This window comes from Phascolarctos cinereus, unplaced genomic scaffold, assembly GCF_003287225.1.
Source record: "Phascolarctos cinereus isolate Bilbo 61053 unplaced genomic scaffold, phaCin_HiC Scaffold_726;HRSCAF=1367, whole genome shotgun sequence".
NCBI lineage: Eukaryota > Metazoa > Chordata > Mammalia > Diprotodontia > Phascolarctidae > Phascolarctos > Phascolarctos cinereus.
The window spans coordinates 381156898-381177960 of NW_027556098.1; the positions used below are offsets into that span (position 1 = coordinate 381156898).

At 47.6% G+C, this 21063-nt stretch overlaps 2 protein-coding genes across 4 annotated transcripts in view; one reads left to right on the plus strand and one right to left on the minus strand.

Moving 5' to 3' along the window:
* TMCO4 (transmembrane and coiled-coil domains 4) overlaps positions 1-7356 on the plus strand; it is a 113076-nt gene extending 105720 nt beyond the window's left edge. For 2 of the 3 annotated variants that reach the window (XM_020973122.2, XM_020973121.2), the window contains one exon: positions 413-7356. In XM_020973122.2, the coding sequence (XP_020828781.1) occupies positions 413-826 (414 nt within the window). In that variant the 3' untranslated portion in view covers positions 827-7356. The remainder of the gene's footprint in view (positions 1-412) is intronic. The other variant, XR_013482533.1, reaches the window with a different exon arrangement.
* HTR6 (5-hydroxytryptamine receptor 6) lies at positions 3907-15360 on the minus strand. Its single transcript, XM_078145645.1, has 4 exons — positions 13811-15360; positions 9757-9778; positions 6599-6760; positions 3907-4332 (listed from the first exon to the last, which is right to left on the minus strand). The coding sequence occupies exons 1-4, from the start codon at positions 14521-14523 to the stop codon at positions 3907-3909; spliced, it is 1323 nt and encodes a 440-aa protein (XP_078001771.1). The 5' UTR covers positions 14524-15360.
* Positions 15361-21063: the final 5703 nt, after the last annotated feature.

Here is a 21063-nt window from a genome sequence, read left to right on the forward strand (position 1 = left end):
TTTCTCATTTGATCCTCACACTAAACTGTATGAAGTAGGTATTATTTTTATCCTCACTTCACAAAAAGAGAAGTCCAAGGCTAAGACAAATTAAATGACTTACCCAGGGTCACATAGCTAGTACATATATAGGGTAGAGTTCAAACCCAGATCTTCCTGAATTCCAGTCCAGTTATCTACTAGCTATACTATTTCTCTTTTTTTATTCTTATTGTAACTGCATGAGGTAGGCAGAGATAGTATTGTTATCTGTGTTTTATAGATGAGGAAACTGAGGCTCAAACAACTGAAGTGACTTGCCATAGTGACCTAGCTAGTAAGGACTGGAGGCAGGATTGGAATCCAGGGCTTTCCTGATCCCAGGCCCAGAGTTCTCTCTATCATCCCATGGTACTCACTGTGTTCCTTGCAGGTCAGTGGCCACCTGGACTACATGAAGAAAATGGAAACCATCCTGAAGGCTGTGGGGATTCGCACCAGAGAAGACAGTACTGGAGACAAGATTTTCTCCATCGCTCCCAACCTCCAGGGCAGAGGGGAACTACAGCCAGAAGCCCCAGAGCCTCCAAAAGAGAATGCAGCCACTGACCCCAGGGAGACCATCCACCCCAGCTGCCAGGCCCAGGACCCCACCTCCAGCCATGAGCAGGCCCAGGACAGTAAAGTCACAAACCATCCCAGGGTCTCCCCTGGGCCTGAATCCTGCCAGCCCCACAGTCTGGATGAGGCCTGCCATGTAGACTGCAGCCACATCCTAGGCCCAAACCCACTGGGCTGCCCAGACTGTGCCAACAATAATAAGGTAGGCAGCCCTGAGTTCAACTGACCTGGGGAAAATGGAAGATACCACCGTTCCAGGACTCTCCCTGCAACTCTCCTATCATCCTTTGCTCTGCCATCTACCTCCTGGCAGAGCCAGGGTAAGGGGTGGTGTTTGCTCTAAGGTGTTGGGTATCATGGAGCCAGAGAGAGTTTTGAAGATCTTTGACTCTGGGAAAGCAAAAGTAAGTTCTCAAGTAACTGGAAGATGAGGGATTCAAAGAAATGAGAGCTTGTCCTAGGCTTGTGTTCAGAGAGCTTTTTATAGGTCAACTAATCAGAAATTTTCAAGACTTAAGCCAATCAGACATTTCTCATACTTCTTGCCAATATCAGATGGACAGTCTAGCCAAGAAAGATGAAGATGATCCTGGGGTCAGGGTGGGCATGAGGAGAGGCTAGTATTGTACCTCTGTTGAGCCATGTCTGTTTCTCTTGTTTCATCTCCACTGTCTCTGGCTGGTACTTGTATATGGCAGCACTTAGGGACCTGAGAGATGACCCCTTGGGCCAGGGAACATCTAGACGGGGAAAAGGCAATCATAGACATGCCCATCCTGTTGTTGGGGAAAACTGATTGCCACAGAGATTACAAGACTACCAACACTGCCTGTATACATGGAGTTCTCAACCTGGTGACTAGAGATGAGTGATGCCAGGCAAGGATTTCCTGGAGTGGGGATGTGGGAAAGATAGTCCCTCACACTCATAGGTCACTTTTCACTCATCAAGTGAATTCAGATTCTCTCTTGTACCTCTTGACGTCCCTGGGAGGAAGAGAGGGAGGAAAATCAGGGACGAGCTGAACTGTACCAGATGAGAAACTGAGGCCCAGAAGGTCAACTGGCAATTAGTCTCTACATAGGAAGAGAGAAAGATGGAAGGAGATGGGACTCAGAATAGTCCATCTTTCTTTCTTAGGAGCAGCTGTGGTTACAAGGCATGTGGAGAAAATATTAAACTGAAAATTTGAAAAAGTTGAAGACAGGGGCAGCTAGGTGGTGCAGTAGATAGAGCACCGGCCCTGGATTCAGGAGGACCTGAGTTCAAATCCAGCCTCAGACACATAACACTTACTAGCTGTGTGACCCTGGGCAAGTCACTTAATCCCATTGCCTAACCAAAAAAAAAAAAGTTGAAGACATTCTGTGAAATGTAATTATCTACCTCCACAGGTCATTGGGACTTATGAGTGATAGTACATGAGGGCTAAGGGAGTGCTTAGAACAGAATGTCAGAAATGGGAAGGGATCTTAGAACACAGGATGTCAGAGCTGGGAGGGCCCTCAGAACACAGGATGTCAGAGCTGGGAGGGCCCTTAGAACGCAGGATGTCAGAGCTGGGAGGGCCCTTAGGACACAGGATGTCAGAGCTGGGAGGGCCCTTAGTACACAGGATGCCAGAGCTGGGAGGGCCCTTAGAACACAGGATGTCAGAGCTGGGAGGGCCCTCAGAACGCAGGATGTCAGAAGTGGGAGGGCCCTTAGAACACAGGCTGTCAGAGCTGGGAGGGGCCTTAGAATACTGGATGTCAGAGTGGGGAGGTCTCTTAGGCCATAGAATATCAGGGCTAAGAGGAAGCTTAGAGCATAGAATTTCAGAGCTGAGAAGGGACTTACAACATAGAATGTCAGCGCCTGGAGGCATTTGAAAGCACAGAATATGAGGGCTGGGAGAGACCTCGGAACATAGGATATTGGAGCTTGGGAATTTAGAACACAGAAGACCGCATCTTAGTGGTCCTACTTTTCACAGATAAAGGTGAGAGATCCCAAGGGTCCCGGTAACTTGTCCTAAGTGGCACAAACAGCAGCAGAGCAGGGCCTACTCCCCAGAAGGCCTAGGCCAAAGTTTCCCCAACAAGGGGCCCCTTGTTGCCCCGCCTGTTCCTCACCTTCATACAGGCCAAGCCCACACCCGCTCCACCCCAGCCTCTTGGCTGAGCTCACACCTGTAAGAAGTAGTACAGCAACCCTGGCTCACCTTAACCTGCTCTTTGCAGTTTGCAAAACACAGTCAGCACAACAGCCCTTTGAGGTAGGCAGAGCCAGTAATGATTACACCCATTTTACAGATGAAACAACTGAGGCTTAGAGGCTTCTCCAAGAGTGCTCAGCTAAGAGGAAGCAGGAGCCAAGATTTGAACCCAGGTCTTTTGACTCCTAGTCTAGAGCTCTATAGTACATACCATGCTGTCGTCTCCTTGGCAAACATGCTGAAAACAAACTTCCTCCAAAAACTCTTCCCGCATTAACATGTGATCCAGAAGAACTCCACTGACCTCAAGCATGCGTGTGTGTGTATGTGTGTGTGTGTGTGTGTGCATGCACACACATATATAGCACCCGAAACTCTACTGGAGCTTCAGAAGAACTAACCTTGGTCTCCCTGTTATGGAACTTAGTGGCCGAAGTGCCTCCCCTTGATCAGATCCCCTCTGCTGGGCCTCACTTCTCCTGAACTCAGTATGGAGGTGGAGAACTCAATGGGGCCAGCCTTGCTCTGACTGGGGATTCAGGCTCTGTTCTTTCTCCTCCCTTAGGCCAGGGGCTCCCCCCACACATCCAATGGGGCAGGAACGACTGTGGTTCCCCTCCCCCACCCCGAGTTAAGACTCTCCCCTATATGGCTGAGAGCTCCCAGGGAAGGGGCTTTCCGGCCCTCCCCACCTGGGGACCTGGCCTCTGAGGCTCCCAGGCACAGGGAGTTTTTCTTTCCCTCACACGGGGTTTTTAAGGAGGACAGAGACCACTGGCTCCTCCTGAACCCAGAGGTTCCCTAAGTTCCCCACATCTCCTTCCCTATCCATACCACCCCCAACACAGTCAAGGCAGATTATGCTTAGCACAGCTTCACCCTGAGCAAGCTGATCTCTGGCGCGACACTCACGAACGTATCTGGGTGGGAAAGGAAGGATGTCTCAGGGAATGTGTCTCCAGCACTGGAAAAAGCACACAGATGAGATGGAAGGGGTCGGCCTCTTGCTGGTCAAGGTGGGTGAATGGAAGGCTCTTGCTTCCCTGGCCAACTAGCCCGAGGACCGATCCCCACTCAGAGCAAGGCCCAGCAGCCTCTGACTTCAGGGCTCAGTCCACGGGGGCATTGAGGGCAGAGAGCTTTAGCTCGGGTTCCACGGGGTCCATGTCAAAGAGGCTGACGGCATCGGTGCCCGTGGGTGGGGAGTGGCCAGGCATGGCCTCCCGGGGCTGCTCAGTGACCCGCAGGGCCGAGGTGCCTGAGTCCACCTCTCCAGGGAGGGTCATCCTGTGCTGCAAGGAGAAACCCGCCTGGGGGATGAACTGGGGGGCCCCACTGTGGGAATTTCGCATGGAGAGCGAGATGAGGCTAGTCCTGCGATCCCAGGCCCACCGCGCACAGGGCACGAACTTGGCCATGGCCCTTTTGAAATCCCTCATGAAGAGCGGGTAGATGATGGGGTTCATGGTGCTGTTGCAGTAGCCCAGCCAGGTGAGGACATCAAAGAAGACTCCAGGGACACAGTCACACACGGTCTGCGGGGACAGGAGAGGGGGTCAAGGGCACAAGGCACACACACAGCCTCCCACTAAGTGGTCACTGCGGACTCTGAAGGACACCATTTGCACTTCCAAAAGCACCTGACTCACTTTGTCTCTGTAGATCCTGCCCAGCCCTGCCTGGTAGTTACTGTTATGTCCATTTCACAGATCAGGAAACTGAAACTGAGACACAGTGGTTTCAGTCAATCAACAAGCATCGAACGTCCTCATCTACAAAATGAGGGGCTTGCAAAGGGACCTTTCAGCTATGAAGTTGTTCTAAAATCCCTCCCAGCTCTGACATCCTGTGTTCTAAGGCCCTCTCAGCTCTGACAGCCTGTGTTCTCAGGGCCCTCCCAGCTCTGACAGCCTGTGTTCAAGGGCCCTCCCAGCTCTGACATCCTGTGTTCCAAGGGCCCTCCCAGCTCTGACATCCTGTGTTCCAAGGGCCCTCCCAGCCCTGACATCCTGTGTTCCAAGGGCCCTCCCAGCCCTGACATCCTGTGTTCTAAGGCCCTCTCAGCCCTGACATCCTGTGTTCTCAGGGCCCTCCCAGCCCTGACATCCAGTATTCTAAGGGCCCTCCCAGCTCTGACAGCCTGTGTTCCCAGGGCCCTCCCAGCCCTGACATCCTGTGTTCCAAGGGCCCTCCCAGCCCTGACATCCTGTGTTCCAAGGGCCCTCCCAGCTCTGACATCCTGTGTTCCAAGGGCCCTCCCAGCTCTGACATCCTGTGTTCCAAGGGCCCTCCCAGCTCTGACATCCTGTGTTCCAAGGGCCCTCCCAGCTCTGACATCCTGTGTTCCAAGGGCCCTCCCAGCTCTGACATCCTGTGTTCCAAGGGCCCTCCCAGCTCTGACATTCTCTGTTCTAAGGCCCCTCCTGCCTCTGATATCCTATGGTCTTTATATGAATCTAGCAAATGGCAGAACCAGGTCTCTTGACCACAGATATTGCATTCCTTCTTCCACGTGGCTAGGTCTTTTCCTTTCCCAGGACTTTCCCAGATGCATTTCTTCTCCTCATTCCCTGTTGCCTGGAGGGGTCTGGGTTCTCGGGATCAGGCCTCCCAGAAAAGGCCATGTGAATGATCAATGAGCTGAATTGGACAAGGGACGAGTAGCAAGAATAGAAAACTAAATACCAAGGACAAGTGGCTGTTAGAGTTCAGGAGCCACCCTAGGTATGTGCTGTGCTCATTCACCCCCAGGTGACTACCCCAGTGACAGGTAACAGATTGGAATTTGGAGACAACCCCCCAGGCTCCATCTAGCTACCAGAATCCCATCCAGGATGGTTCACTACCTCAGCAGTCAACAAGCCCTAACTCTCTAGATCCCACTACCCCATTGAGTCTGAGGTCATCCCCCTACCTGCAGAAAGGCCCCCTCCTTCCCCTAAGCCATAGAGGATGCTCATTAGCCATAGGCCTGGTAGAAAGAGATCCTCTAATTTCCTCTCCTGGTTCTTTAGAGAATTTCCCCCAGAATCAGTGGGGCAAGGGGCCATCTCAGGGGGCCATGCGGTCCAGGAATCTCCTCTGTAACATCTCCAGTGAGTGGGCATCCATCTTTCACTCACACTCCACTGATGAGAAGAAGCCCACTACCTCCCCAAGACATTGCATTCCATTTTCGGACAGCTCCAGTCAGTAGGAAGGTTTTCCTGACCCTCAGTCTGACTCTGCCTCTGTAACTCCCACCCACATCTCCTGGTTCTGCCCTCCATGGACAGACAAACCTAATCCCTCTTCCATGTTGCCGCTCTTCTAATACTTAGAAGTAGTGGCCATGCCCTTCTCCTCCAGGTCTCTTGTGATCTCTGAGCTAAACAAGCCCCTGTTCCTTCAACCTGTCCTCATCCGGCATGTTCCCCAGGACCCTTGCCAGCCTGGACAGCCTCCTCCAGACACACTAGAACTTGTGAAGTCCTTCCTGGGCCCATAAGTGAGCATCATACTCCAGATGTGGTCTAGCCAGGGTAGAGTACTTCCTCTTGGGAAGTTATATCGGATATCTGACTGGAGTTTGGAACTTATTGGATCCGATTAGAACTTGTCCAGCTACAACATCTTTTATGGCCATTTACTCAGCAGGGAACCCAGGTCTCTCTATGTGAACATCACCCAAACACCCACCCGCCCTCTCCAATGTTGCTGGTTCAAGAGGGAAGCCCACAGAATTTGTTTCACGTTTGAGGCTCTAAACTGCCTTGGCGTTTTCCTCCCCAAACCCTGCCCTCGGGAATGCTCAGGCCTTACCTGGATCACATTGGCTACAAAGAAGGGTAGCCAGGCCACAAAGAACATGCCCAAAAGGATGCCCAGTGTCAAGCTGGCCTTCAGAGCCTTCCTGCTGTGCTTGGCAGCAAACCGTCTGTTCTCACTGGAGGCTGACACTGCTAGATCTGGAGTCCTTGGCACCTGCAAGGGACACAGGCCTTTGAGGATTCCCCAAGAGGTAACCGAAGGTTGACCCTTCCCTCTGCCACAGAGGATGCTCCTCTAGCACCACCCCCAGCCTGACCTCTCCAACCCTGACATCAGACTAAGCCCTAACCTCATCTGCAGAACAACCCTTGACCTGGACCAGTCATCCTAGAAATGACCTTGCTCACAAGTGGGAATTTGTGACTCTGGATGGCTCCGTGTATCCCAGTCCCACCACTGGGGGTAGAAACACAAGTCAGAATGCTGACGGTACAGCCAGGTGGAAGCTTCATTTTCATGTCTGAAGCACAAGAGTCAACAGGGGTGGGAAACGTGCAGCCCTCTAAATCCTTAAGTGCGGCCCTTTGAATCCAAATTTTATTCTGTAAACGACCTTTATTCTGTAAAATTTGGATTCAGTCAAAAGGCCACACTTAAGGATTTAGAAGGCCATAGGTTCCCCAACCCTGGTCCAGGCTCATCCAAAGTACTCTCTAATTCTTTCATTTGGGTCAAACTGTATATCACAAAAAATGGCTTTGAACTAAGAAGTTTGGAAATATTTCTGATCTATAAAAACTCTCATTGTATTTGCTGTCATGGGATTTGTCTGTGTGCTTAGAGATACGTTCCTAAAAAAAAGGCGGGGGGGGCGCATTAATTCCAATTTTTCTCTTCCATTCATTCACAAAGCACAGTGGATAGCACTGGGCTTGGAGTCAGGGAAACTTGAGTTCAAATCTGGCCTCAGGCACTTATTAGCTGTGTGACCCTAGGCAAGTCACTTAACTTCTGTCTGTCTCAGTTTCTTTAACTGTAAAATCAGTATTATAATAATAGCACCTACCTTCCAGGGTTGTTTTGAGGATCAAATAGGATAATATACTGAGCTGTGCTTAGCACAGTGCCTAATAACACATAGTAGGCACTTAATAAATGCTTTATTACTATCCTTTCTCTTCCCATCTAATCCAACTACCTACCTTTGCTCAACCATTAGTCCCTGATGTTTCACTTGAAGACCTCTGGTGAAAGGAAACCCACTACCTCCCAAGACAACTCTGTAGATTTTCATTGTGTATGAGTTGTTTTAGTTGTGTCTGACTCCTTCATGACCCCATTTGAGGTTTTCTTGGCACAGATACTGGAGGGGTTTCTCCAGTACATTTTATGGATGAGGAAACTGAGGCAAACAGGCTTAAGTGACTCTCCCAGGGTCACACAGCTAGTGTCTGAGGCTGGATTTGAACTCATGGAGATGAGTCTTAACTGATTCCCACCCCAGTGCTCTGTGCACTATGGCACCACCTAGCTGCCCTCTTCTACTTTTAGACACTCTTAAATTATTTTGAAGTAGATTTCCTTACACAGAACTAATTCTGCTTTTCTGAAATTTCTTTCCATTCTTTCTTATTCTGAGGTTAGGCAATACAAATCTAATCCCTTTTCCACACCGCTTTTTTAAATACTTGAAGCTAGATATCACGACACTCACACACACACCCCCACCTAGTCTTCTCCAAGCAAAACAACCCCAGCTCCTCCAGCTAATGCTTACATGACAAAGACACTTTGCAGCTATTAATATCCTTCTTAAATTGTGATTCCAAAAAGTGAACCCAATATTCCAACCCCTTCACTGTACAGAAGAGAAAAGTGCAGTGGACTCCAAAGTGGAGACTGGACCTTAAAAAGCATCCATTTTAATTCCTCCATCAAATATATGAGAACTTTGAGGTCATCTAGGAAAGAGACCTTCCCAGAGTCACAGAGCTACTCTTTATCAGAGGCAGAACTCAAACCCAGGTCTTGGCTCCATATCAAAATAGCCTTATAGGGGAAGCAACTGCCAGTGCCTTATAAGTATGAGCTATTGCTGGGTAAATGACTACCAATTTTGTGGTGCATTATCTATGCTTATGGGCAATGTATATGGAATTCCAGGCCAGTTGAGTGGGAAGTCCCTAGGTTTTGGTATCTCTTACCAAGCTCCCCAACAAGTTGAACCACAGAGGGGAAGGGAGTTTTCTCTATATTATTCCTGACATACAGCCTTTCCATGAATCCAATCCAATCCTGTCTTGTCCAGCCCAGTCCTGTCTAATCCATCCCAAAGCTATCCTATCCTATCCTGTCTAGTCCAGTCCAATCCAGTCTACGTCAAGCTAGTCCAGGTCCCATCTCATCCAAGCCAGTCCGATCCAATCCAAAGTTATCCGGTTCTACAATTACAAAACACTTTTTACACAAATAAAGTCAGATCTAAATAACTGGAAAAATAACAGTTGCTCATAGATAGTATGGGCTAATATAATAACAATGACAATTCTATCTAAATTAATTCATTTATTCAGTGCCATACCAAACTACCAAAAAAATATTTTACAGAGCTAGAAAAAGTAATAACAAAATTCATCTGGAAGAACAAAAGATCCAGAATATCAAGGGAATTAATGAAAAGAAATGCAAGGGAAGGTGGCCTAGCCATACCAGACCTTAAATTGTATTATAAAGCAGCAATCATCAAAGCTGCTTGATAATGGCTAAGAAATAGAGTGGTGGATCAGTGGAATAGGTTAGGTACACAAGACACAATAGTAAATGACTATAGTAATCTACTGTTTGATAAACCCAAAGACTCTAGCTTCTGGGATAAGAACTCACTCTTTGACAAAAACTGCTAGAAAAACTAAAACAGTATGGCAGAAACTAGGCATAGACCAACATCTTATGCTGTATACCAAGATAAGGTCAAAATGGGTATACAATTTGGAGATCAAGGGTGATACTATAAGCAAATTGGGAGAGCAAGAAATAGTTTACCTGTCAGATTTATGGAGAACAGAAGAATTTATGACCAAACAAGAAATAGAGAACATTATAAAGTGCAAAATGGATAGTTTTGATTAAATTAAAAAGGTTTTGCACAAACAAAGCCAATGCAACCAAGATTAGAAGGGAAGCAAAAGCTAAGAAACATTTTTTTTAACAGCCAGTGTCTCTGATAAAGGCCTCATTTCTAAAATATGTAGAGAACTGAGTCAAATTTATAAGAATACAAGTCATTCTCCAATTGATAAATGGTCAAAGGATATGAATAGGCAGTTTTTAGATGAAGAAATTAAAGCCATCTATAGTTGTATGAAAAAATGCTCTAAATCACTATTGATCAGAGAAATGCAAATTAAAACAGCTCTGAGGTACCACATCACACCTATCAGATTGGGTTAACATAACAAAACAGGAAAATGATAAATGTTGGAGAAGATGTGGGAAAATTGTTGCATTGTTGGTGGAGTTGTGAAATGATCCAACCATTCTGGAGAGCAATTTGGAACTATGCCCAAAGGGCAATCAAACCTTTTAATCCAGCAATACCACTACTAGGTCTGTATCCCAAAGAGATCATAAAAAAGGGAAAAGGACTCACATGCACAAAAATATTTATAGTATCTCTTTTGTGGTGGCAAAAAATTGGAAATTGAGGGGATGTCCATCAATTGGGGAATGGCTGAATAAGTTGTGGTATATGATTGTGATGAAATATTATTATGCTATAAGAAATAACAAGTAGGATGACTTCAGAAAAACCTAGAAAGACTTACATGAACTGATGCTGAGTTAAGCAAGCAGAACTAGGAGAACGTTGTACACAGTAACAGCAACATTGTGCATTGACCAACTTTGATAGACTTAGCTCTTCTCAGCAATGCAAGGATCAAAGAATTCCAGAAGACTTGTGATATAAAATGCTATCTACATCCAGAGAAAGAACTATGGAGTCTGAATGCAGATTGAAGCATACTATTTTCACTTTTTTTGTTTTTTCTTTCTTGTGGTTTTTCTCTTTTGTTCTGATTCTTCTTTCACAACATGACTAATATGGAAATATATTTAATATGATTTTACACATATAGCCTATATCAGATTGCATGCTGTCTTGGGGAGGGAGGAGGAAATTTTAGAACTCAAAATCTTATAAAAGTGAATGTTGAAAACTACAAATAAATAAATTTTTTAAAATAAGTACTGTTAAAAAAAATAGTTATCCAGTCCAATCCAATCAATCAGAAGTGAGAGGGTCAGAAAGTGACCACAGCCACCTGGGAGAACATGGGAAGGGGAACATGTGTCCAGGCCACCTCTAGAGGCTGAGAGTAGGGGTATTTCTGTCTGTGGACAATAGAAGAGAAGTCATAGACCCCCATCTCATTCCAGGATCCCACCAGTGCTTCAACACTTAATACGTTACAGAATCATATAACACAGAATGCCAGAGTCAGAAAGGACCTTAGATTATGTAAAGACAGAACGGGAATATGCTTTAGAACATAGACCATAAGAACAGAGACTTCTTAGATATAATCTATTCCAATTTCCTCATTTACAGATGAGGAAACTGAGACTCCTCAAGTTAACTGACTTGCCCAAGAAGTAGCAAGAAGCAGAACCTAGGATTCAAACTCTTAATTTTTAACTCCACATCTACTTGTTATGTCCCATTCCATCAATCTCCAAGAGTCCTTGACATCTCTTCCCAAAAAGGGTCTCCCTACCTTTTGGCTTTTCTCTCATTCTACCCCTAGAACTCACTTCAGCCCTAGAAGCCTTCAGGAGAGAGAGGTCCTGTCCGTGGTACTGAAATTTCCGCTGAACAATTTTGTACACCTACAGCTGCTGGGAATCCTACAACAAAAGATCATAGATCTAGAATGGGAAATGACCTTAGAGGCCATTTCTCGCATTTCATAGATGAAGACACTGAAGCACCAGAGAGGAGATATAGATATGTATGTATATATATATATATATATATATATATATATATATATAGAGAGAGAGAGAGAGAGAGAGAGAGAGAGAGAGAGAGAGAGAGAGATCTATATGCCTTGCTTAAGGTCACAAAGTGGCCTTGAACCCTATTTCCTGACTCCAAACTAGTACTCTTTCCCCTGAGCCACACTGCTAAAATGTCAGCCTTAGAAGGGACCTTAGAACATAGAATTCCAGACCATGACAGAACTCAGAAAGTCAGAGCTGGAAGGGTCCTTAGAAACAGAAATGCTAGATCTGGGAGGGCCCTTAGAGCACAGGATGTCAGAGCTGAGAGGGCCTTTAGAACAGAGAATGTCAGAGCTGGGAGGAGCCTTGGAGCACAGAATGTTAAAACTAGAAAGGATGTGCCTTCACTCCCTGATGGGGCCAGAGAACATCCCCTCAAAGACCTACTATCTCAAAGTTGGCAGGGACTTTAGTGAAAATCCAGTCCAGACATATACCTAACCAAAAATCTCCTCTGCATCATTCCTAACATGCAGCCCTTTTACAAGTCCAGGTAAGTCCAGGCAAATCCAGTTCAGTCTAGGCCAATCCTATCCAGCCCAGCCCAGTCCAATCCAATCCAACCCAATTCAATCGTATCCTATCCAATCCTAACCTGTTCAGTCTAATGCAATACAGTCCATTCCAGTCCAGTCTGATCCAATCCAATGCTATCCTGTCCAGTCCAATCTAATCCAGTTCAATCCAGTCCAATCCAAACAGGTCCAGTTCAATCCAAACACCCTGCCTCAGAGGAAAGTTGAGGCCTGACAGTCCAAACTACTCTTTCTTAAGGAAGAATGGATTGTAGCAGAGACAAATTGCCTTGTGCACTACTCCTTCCAATACAAGTTGTTTCCAGCTAAAATGCAGCCTGCAACATTCTATTAGGGAGAGACCATACGTATTATTATCCCTCTTTGATAGATAAGGAAACTGAGACTCATGGATTGTGACTTACTCGGTACCATATAACTAATAAGTGTTATAGACAGTATTCAAACCCAAATCAATTTTCCTGAGTCCCCCTTAAATAACACACCAGCCATGTTTCTACAGGAAACCGGGATAGGCCTTTCTTCTGCTCACAATCTCATTACAAATCAATTCAGTTCAACAAGCATTTATTCATTAAATGTTTGCTGAGGCAGTGGGGTATAAATGCAGTGATATCAAAATCCAATTAGCCACTAAACCATACATAAGGATCCCTGCAGACCACATATTGACCTAGAAAACCACATATTAACATTATCTGTGTTCTATTGTATTTTTATTTATTTTACTAAATGTTTCCCAATTCCATTTGAATCTAGTTTGGGACCATTCATGAGTGTTGTGGTCCACATGTGGCCTTCTGGCTGTGTTTGACACCTCTGGCGTACAGGATGGAGCCTGCCTTGTAGTTTAAAGCAGGGATGCAGTTTTATATTTCTATTGTGGTTTTCAGTTAACAAAATATTTTCCCCCAAAGCCTTGTGAGATAAGCAGAATGTACAGTGTCTATTTTACAGATGAGGAAACTGAGGCAATAAAAGCCCAGGATTCTGTCCACCCTCTCTAGAATTCAGGAATCTAGCCCCACTCAGACTGATCTTCCCACTTAAAAAAAGAGACAATTTAATGCCTTGATGGATAATCAGGAGACCATGTTTGAGCATAGCTAAGCCAGAAGCTGATTCCACTCCCACCATCAATACCAGCAGCAGAAATAATTAGAGAGCAGAAGCTTGTGGCCTAAGAAACAGGCATTATAACTGGGTCTCTTCCTTGAAACTGAACAAAATGGAGGAATTTAGAGCAAGCCCTTCTGGCCCCATGAAAGCCTACATGGTCTAATCTCTAATGGAAAGTGTGGGGGGATCTGCTCTGAGTTCAAAATCCTGACTACTGCCTTCACCTCTCAGATGCCTCATGTATAAAATGGAGAGTTTCCTCATTGTAAAATAAGGATGGTAACACTTGTATTCTCAGCTGCACAAGGTCATGGAGAAAGCACTTTTGCACATCTCAAAGCATTGTAATAAATTTGAGCTGTTATTTTTCAGTGCTCTAAAGTCTCTTACAATTCCAACACTGAACCTGTAAATGTCCAGCAAGAAACATAAACGGATCCCCCAAGATTTTATGATTCTCTGTGACCCATGGCTCCTAGAGATGGAGAGGAAGGAATGAAGGTGGGGGAGGATGGCCCATTACCCAAAATTCTCAGTTACCTGCAACGCCTCCATGTTGGTGGCAAGGGAGGCCACTTGCACTGCCTGCTTCCGGGCAGTCACCAGGATCCGACAGTAAGTAAAGGAGATGGCCACAGAAGGTAGAAAGAAGGTGAGCCCTGAAGCCACCAGGACAAAGGGCAGGCTGGCCAGCAGGCGGCACTGCCCCCCAGGGGCCAGGTCAGCCCAGGAGGCCTCCGCAGTGGCGTTGGGGGACATCAGGCCGCCCTGCTGGTGCCAGCCCATGTGCGTGGGCAGGAAGGAGGCCAGGGCAGCCAGGCTCCAGGCGGCCAGGATGAGGGCCAGGGCCCGGCACGGGGTCATGCGTCCCTTGTACCGCAGAGGAGACAGGATGAGCAGGTAGCGGTCCAGGCTGATGAGGCACAGGTTGAGGATGGAGGCGCTGCAGCACATGACGTCGAAGGCCACCCAGAGCAGGCAAAGGCTGCGTGCCAGCACCCAGCGGCCGTACAGCTCGTTAAGCATGGCGGGCGGCATCACCACCAGCCCCACCAGCAGGTCCGACGTGAAGAGAGACACCAGGAAGTAGTTCGAAGTGCTGCGTAGAGCCGGCTGCGTGCAAATGAGCAGGATGAGCAGCGAGTTGCCCCCCGCAGTCAGAGCGATGATGACACACAGGACGGCGGCCACCCATCCGTTGCCCTCGGGAGCCCCCAAACTCGAGCTACTGCTGTTGGCCAGACCCAGCTCCGAGGCCATCGGTAAGGCAGTGATGACTGGCACTGGTCGGACGAAGGCAGCAAGTTGGGGTGGGGGGGGTGCTAGGGATGCGGGGACAAACAGGGTAGAAGGTGGCGATGTTGGGGGCCCCCACGGCGCTGAGAAAAAGGGCGAGGGACAGATGGAGGCCGTAACGCGGGCTGGGGCGAGGGTGGACACACGGAGTAACCCGAGGGGATAGGAAGTTCGAGGCCCAGAGGAAGGAGAACCAAAGGGAGGCGCTAATGAGGTGCAGTGTGGCTGGGAGGGAGAGGAAGGTGCATCCTAGAGTCCGAGCAAGCAAGGGGTCTGCTCCTGGCGAAGTCGACTTTCTGTTATGATCAGTTGCCCATTTTATGGATGAAAGGGTACAAGGGACAAGAGATGGCAGTGGCAGGGGGCGCACGAGGTTGAGAAGGAAGATGAAGGTGAGAACGAGGTGCAACGTGGGCTGTGGGATGGACTTGGGGGCGCGCTGGGGAGCGCGCTGCGCGCCGAGAAGGCACCAGAAAAGCCGAATTTAGGAGCGAGGACGGGAGCTTAACAGGGGAGGGAGGAATACGGAGGGGCGTGCGGAGCCGAGGACAGCACCGAAGGGAAGCGCGCTGCACCGCGGGACTGGGGGAGGGGGGAGGCGGTGATGGGGAAGGGTCAGGAAGGTGAGAACCAGGTGGAACGAAGGAGGGTGGAACAGGAAAGGGACCGAAGGGGGAGGCAGGGGCGCGCAGGTCCAGGGGGACCAGGTTGGAGAGAGCCGTGAGGCCCCTACACTCTCAGCCCCCGCACCCGCACTCAAGGGATGCCTCCCCAGGGGATGAAGGGGCGTGGCCTGAGGAGCGCGGGGGCTAAGTAGTCTGCTCCAGAGCTAGAGACCAGAAGCCAGTTGATGGGTTGGGAGCCGGGCAACCCGCAATGGGTCTGCAGGGAGGAGGAGTCGGGCGCTGGGGTACAGCCGGTTAGAGCTGGTCGGTGGCTGAGCGCCCCAGCCCTAATGCCCAGAGAGGGTTTTCCAAGCCTCGGCCCCGCACCCTACCCGGTCCCCTTCCGCGCGCGTGCCTCTCTGCTGCCGGCCCCTACCTGGGCTGCGCTCCAGGCCACTGCAACAGGCGCCGCTGCCACCGAGGGCGGGGGTGGGGGTGAGGGGCGTGGATTTGGGGGGAGAGAGGGCGGACCTGGAACTGCCTCCCGGCTCCCCGCTTCCTGCTCCACGCTCCCTGCTCCTCACTCCCGGCGCTATGGGATAAGGGGCTGGATCCTGGATAGCTGAGGACCGCACGGGAGCTGGAGCCAGAGACCTTGCTCTGGCCAGAGTGGAGACAACCAGGAATGCCGATGCCCTATGGGGGCTGTCAAAGCTCCCTCCCCTCGTGGGGGCGGCGCCACGGGGGACCTCAGAGGCGGGGAGAGAGAGGAGATGCTCCCGAGCCCGTAGAAGGATGCCTGGAGCGTACTCTGCGGGACGAAGAGTTTATAATCACATTGGACCGCATTTCCTATTGCAATAGTTTGTCGCAGCAGAAAGATCTTAAGAGATCTTCAGAGTCTAGTATAAGTTCCTTCAAGCAGCTAGACTGTCACGGGTACAATCTCTCTGCTTCGCTGCAGAGAATAGAACCAGGGTCAATAGGTGGAAATTGCAGAAAGTTAGATTAAGGTTATTTCCTGGTAAAGAAACACTTCCTAACAATGAGAGCTGCCCAAAATTTGAACGGGCCACCTGGGGATCTGGGGACAATGAAGTGAAGTGATCTACCCAAGGTCACATCAAAGAGCTCAAACTCTTTATAAGAGATTCGGGAGTTCATTGTATAATTGTCTCCTTATATTCTTTCTAAAAACAAATGTTCATTTTTGTTGCTCTTTGTCACGTTTATAATAATAAAAAAATTAAATAGGTAATTTAAAATAGCTAGCATTTATATAGCGCCATGAGTTATCCCAGTTTGTCTTCTACCCCTGGTAGATAGGTAGGTAGGTGTTATTATTCCCATTCTACAGATGAAGAAATGAGGCAGAGAGATTAAATTATTTGCCCAGAGTCACACAGCTAAGTGTCTGAGGGCAGATTTGATCTAACGTCTTATTGACTCCAGGTCCAGTGTTCTATTCTTTACCAGGTACATAGTGAGTCCCCGACCACAGAAGGTCTTCACATTGGTCGCTTGGTGGGAATGTTGGGAGCAGCTGTGCTGAAGTAGAGTGTGGACTAAGGTAGGTAAGAACATAGACTTCGAGCTGAAAGTTACCTCAGAGGGCATCTAACACAAGTCTTATTTTGTATTATTTTGTGAGGCTGAGGAAAATGCCTCACCCAAGAGTTAGGATTTGAACCCATGTCCCCTGACTCCAAATCGAGTGGACCACAATGCCACAGGACAGGGAGAAAAATCCTTTCCAACTCTGAGATTCCACAGCATGTTGGGAAAATTCTGGAAGCCCCACATCTCTGCAATGGCCCACCAATCCTATTTGCTCTTCTCACCTGAGGTTTCCAAGATCTTTTCCGTTTATTTTTGCTCAAAACTTTTGGTTGAGTGGCATTTGCCATGTGTAGTAAGGGTCATAGATATATCATAGGTTGTGTCTTTTATGACAGAATGGAGTGTCAGCCACAACAGTGCCAAAGGTGTACCTGGATACAAATGTACCCACCCCTTCAACTCTCCACTTATAGGCTTGTTTCCTTTTTAATTCTCTCTCTGGTTTAAAAAAAAAAAGGTAGAATTCTTGAAACTATAACTAAAATTGAAGGTTCTTTCATTGGCTTGTCCTCAAATGTAAATTGGAGAAAATCTTTTCTCCCTCTGCATTATCTTCCTTTCTCAATCCTAAACTGAATACTTAAGGCATGGTCACAAATCATATTTAAAGATCATGTGCTTTCATAGCATTATTATACACATTAGTAAAAACACAGATAGGGATTCAAGCAAGATACAACAGGCTGTGATAGGAATGACAGCCAAATGCTTCCCACTTTCTTGTAGTTAGAGGGGATAATGAGAAGAAAAGTGGTACAAGGCTGACAATGCTCTGTGTATGGGGGGGGGGGGTCAGCACGGAGAAACAGGTGGTCTCACTTCTAAATTGTTGCTTCCAGGGGTTGAAGGCCCAGCATATTTGTACCAAGGTTCCTGCTGAGCTTGGCTAGAGAGAATGGACCTTAGGGGCAGCTAGGTGGTGCTGTGGATAGAGCACCGGCCCTGGATTCAGGAGGACCTGAGTTCAAATACCGCCTCAGACACGTAACACTTACTAGCTGTGTGACCCTGGGCAAGTCACTTAATACCATTGCCTAGCCAAAAAAAAAGAAAAAGAAAAAAGAGAATGGACCTCTCCATAGAGAGGCCATGGTTGTTCAAACTTCTCTATGGCTTTCCCCAGTATGAAATTCCCTCAAAATCAAAAAGGCTTGGAGAGTTGGGGGGCTCTGGATAATACCAGTGTGCCTGCATTCCTCCTCCTCCCCCAAGTCTGCCTGGCCATGCCGCTGGGCAGTGGCAGAATACTAAATAAGCATTAACTTAGTGGACAATGAATCAGTTCCCCGTCTAGATGTAGCTGTCCCAGGCTCATTATTCCTGTAATAAGGATTTTAGAGATGAGGTAACTGAGAAGCAGCGGGGTTACCTCGTCTCTCAATGTTATGAAGCATCAGAGATGTAATAGGCTTGTTGTCTCCCAGATCAAGAATATTCCTAGAAAACTGCAGCTTCCCACCTCCCTGTTAAGTGATTGGATTGGTATTCCCTGGGAAGGAACCTGCCTGGCTCCAGTGTGATAGAAACACTGAAACCTCCTGACCCCTTCTAAGACAGATTCTCCCAAAGCAGTGATGCCACCTTGTGGGGACAATGATAATGACAACTCCTTGGATTCTCAGACCTTTTCTCCTCACCATCCCAACCTACAGTAAGAAAAAAAAAAATAGCCTTTGTTTTTAAGATCAGACAAGGATGGCCAATCAGCTATACTTGGTATCCCTCAGTGTTGATAAAAAGAGATTAAGATCCCCTGAGTGGACTTTCTGGGGCAAACTTAGGAGGGGACATGAACAAAGATCACAGTCACAATAGCCATGGATGAATGGCAATTTGCATCATTGGAGGGGACATCCACATTGTTGAGAGCACAGACCCTTTGGAGTATTTTAATATCAGATTCCTTTCCCAACACACACACACACACACACACACTGAATTCTTCCTTGTAACAAAAGAAATTTTTTAGCAAAATCCAACTAACAAAGTGACTCCTTCTTGTAGTATATGTGACATTCCATACCCATGGCCCCCTACCACTTTACCAAGAAGAGTGAAGTATGTTTCTTCCTCTCTTGTGTGGGACCAAATATATAGCCCCTTTCTCCTTAAAAACGCAACAAATTACTAATGTTGATTTTTTTTCTGGTAGTACCCGAGGTTTTAAAGATGGCATTCACTCAACACATGCCCATCAGGGAAAGAGGGATGAGGAAAAATCCCATTTTGTAGATGGAAAATTTAAGGCCTTTAGTTTTGGGAGGTCTCAAAGTCACAGCAAGTTTCCATCTTCTCTTGGGAACAGCTGGTTCTTTCCTTCTTGAGATCCTACTGGAGTGTGTCGTCCAGCCATTTTTCAGTTGTGTCCAACTCTCCATGACTACATTTGGAGTTCTTGGCAGGGATGCTGGGGTGGTTTGCCATTTCCCTCTCCAGCTCATTTTTAGAGATAATGAAACTGGTTAGAGTAGGAAGTGGTAAAAAGGATAATTAATGGAAGACTAATTGGGGCTGGATACGCTTCATAGGATCACGTGGTACAGGAAGGAGCCTCAGAGGTCATCTGGGCCCATCTTTTCATTTTATAGATGAAGAAACTGAGGCACAGAGAGACAAAGCATTTTCCCAAGGCCATACAGATAGTATGTGACTTAAAAAGGGGGGGATTTGAACCCAGGTCGTCTGACTTCCAACCTAGTGGTCTTTCCACAGGATTGGTTTAGTAACCTGGTTCCTGAGCCTGTCCTAAGTAGAAGAACCAGGGATGACCACCACTACTGTCCATCACCCACTGCAGAAGAAAATCTCTAGAGGACTCCTCCAGCTCTGAAATCCTGTTCCTCTGCTTGGTTCTCATCCAGTATCCATTCCTGTGCCCATGGGCAGCCGAAGGTCATGTGGAAGAAGCCCTGGAGTTGGTATGACAGGATGTGGTACAGTGGTCGTAGTGCTGGTTCTCAGGTCAGAGGACAGGGTTGAATCCAGTCTGTATTACCTTGGGCAAGTCACTATCTCCTGGGCCTCAGTTCCCTCATCTGTAAAATGAGGGGGTTGGACTGGATGACCTCTGACCTCTGGTTTACTTCTAGAGCTAGGATCCATGACCTGAGTTTGAACCATGGCTCAGCCATTTATTAGTTCTGTGATTTAAGGGAGGTCATTTCATCCCTCAATGACTTGGTCCTCTCATCTGATAGATGAAGCTAGAATCAAGAAGACCTGAGTTCAAATCCAACCTCAGCAACTTACCCTAGGCAAGTCATTTGCCCTCTGCTTGCCTCAGTTTCATCTGTAAAATGAGGATAATAATAGCATCTTACCTCTCGGAATTGTTGTGAGGATAAAATATTTGTGGAGCATTTTAAAAACCTCAAAGTGAGCAGGTAGGTGAAGCAGTGGATAGATCATGAGGGCCTGAGTTCAATTCTAGCCTCAGACACTTCCTAGCTGTGTGACCCTGGGCAAGTCACTTAACCTGTTTACCTCAGTTTCCTCATTGGTAAAATGGGCTGGAGAAGGAAATGGCCAACCACCCCAGTATCTCTCCCAAGAAAACCCCAGATGGGGTCAAGAAGAGTCAGACAGGACTGAAACGACTCAACAAGAAAACCTCAAAGTGCTATGTACAGGCCAGCTGTTATTTGTTTTATTAACTCCCCTTGAGGCCTGTCAAGAAGAAAGCACTTTATAAACTTTAAAACACTATGGGAAGTTATTGTTACTGTGATAATTAGACCCCATCTGCCCCATCACCACACCAAGGGGTTGGGTACATTTTCCTGAGAGAAAACGGATACAGTATGATTCCATTCAAGCTCGAATTCCCCCCTCCACAGATCATGGCAGGAGTGTCCCAGAAGGACTTGGGCCCCTCTGATTTTCCCTCTCAGCAGAGAGGGAACCCAGGGGGCCAGCCTCCTGAAATATCTCCAGCTTGCCTGGAGAAGAGTAGAGCATCATAGATTTCAAGGTGGAAAGGTCGGTAGAGTACATCAAGTCCAACCCCTTTATGGATGAGGAAGCAGAGTTGGAGGTTAAGTGACTTGCCCAGGGTCACCCAGCCAGTAAGCCCCTAGGTCTCCATGACCTGTGCATTACCAATGAGCCCCAGCAGGCGGCCGCTGATCCTCCAGCCTCGATTCTAAAAGGAGCACTTCTGGACCCCCCTTAAAGAGGTGCCTTCCCTTGGCATTCTCACCTTCCTGTCCCTTTGTAAATGGCTGTTTGCACGCGGTCTCCTCCGTTGGAATGGAAGCTCTTGGAGGGCAGAAGCTATGTC

Coding starts and splice junctions, on each gene's coding strand:
- HTR6 (XM_078145645.1), bottom strand. CDS start 14,523: ATGGCCTCGGAGCTGGGTCTGGCCAACAGCAGTAGCTCGAGTTTGGGG. Junction 9,779..13,810: donor CTTGCCACCAACATGGAGGC/GTTGCAGGTAAC, acceptor TTTAGAAATGAG/GCCTTTATCAGAGACACTGG. Junction 6,761..9,756: donor CTTTATCAGAGACACTGGCT/GTTAAAAAAAAT, acceptor TGTCCCTTGCAG/GTGCCAAGGACTCCAGATCT.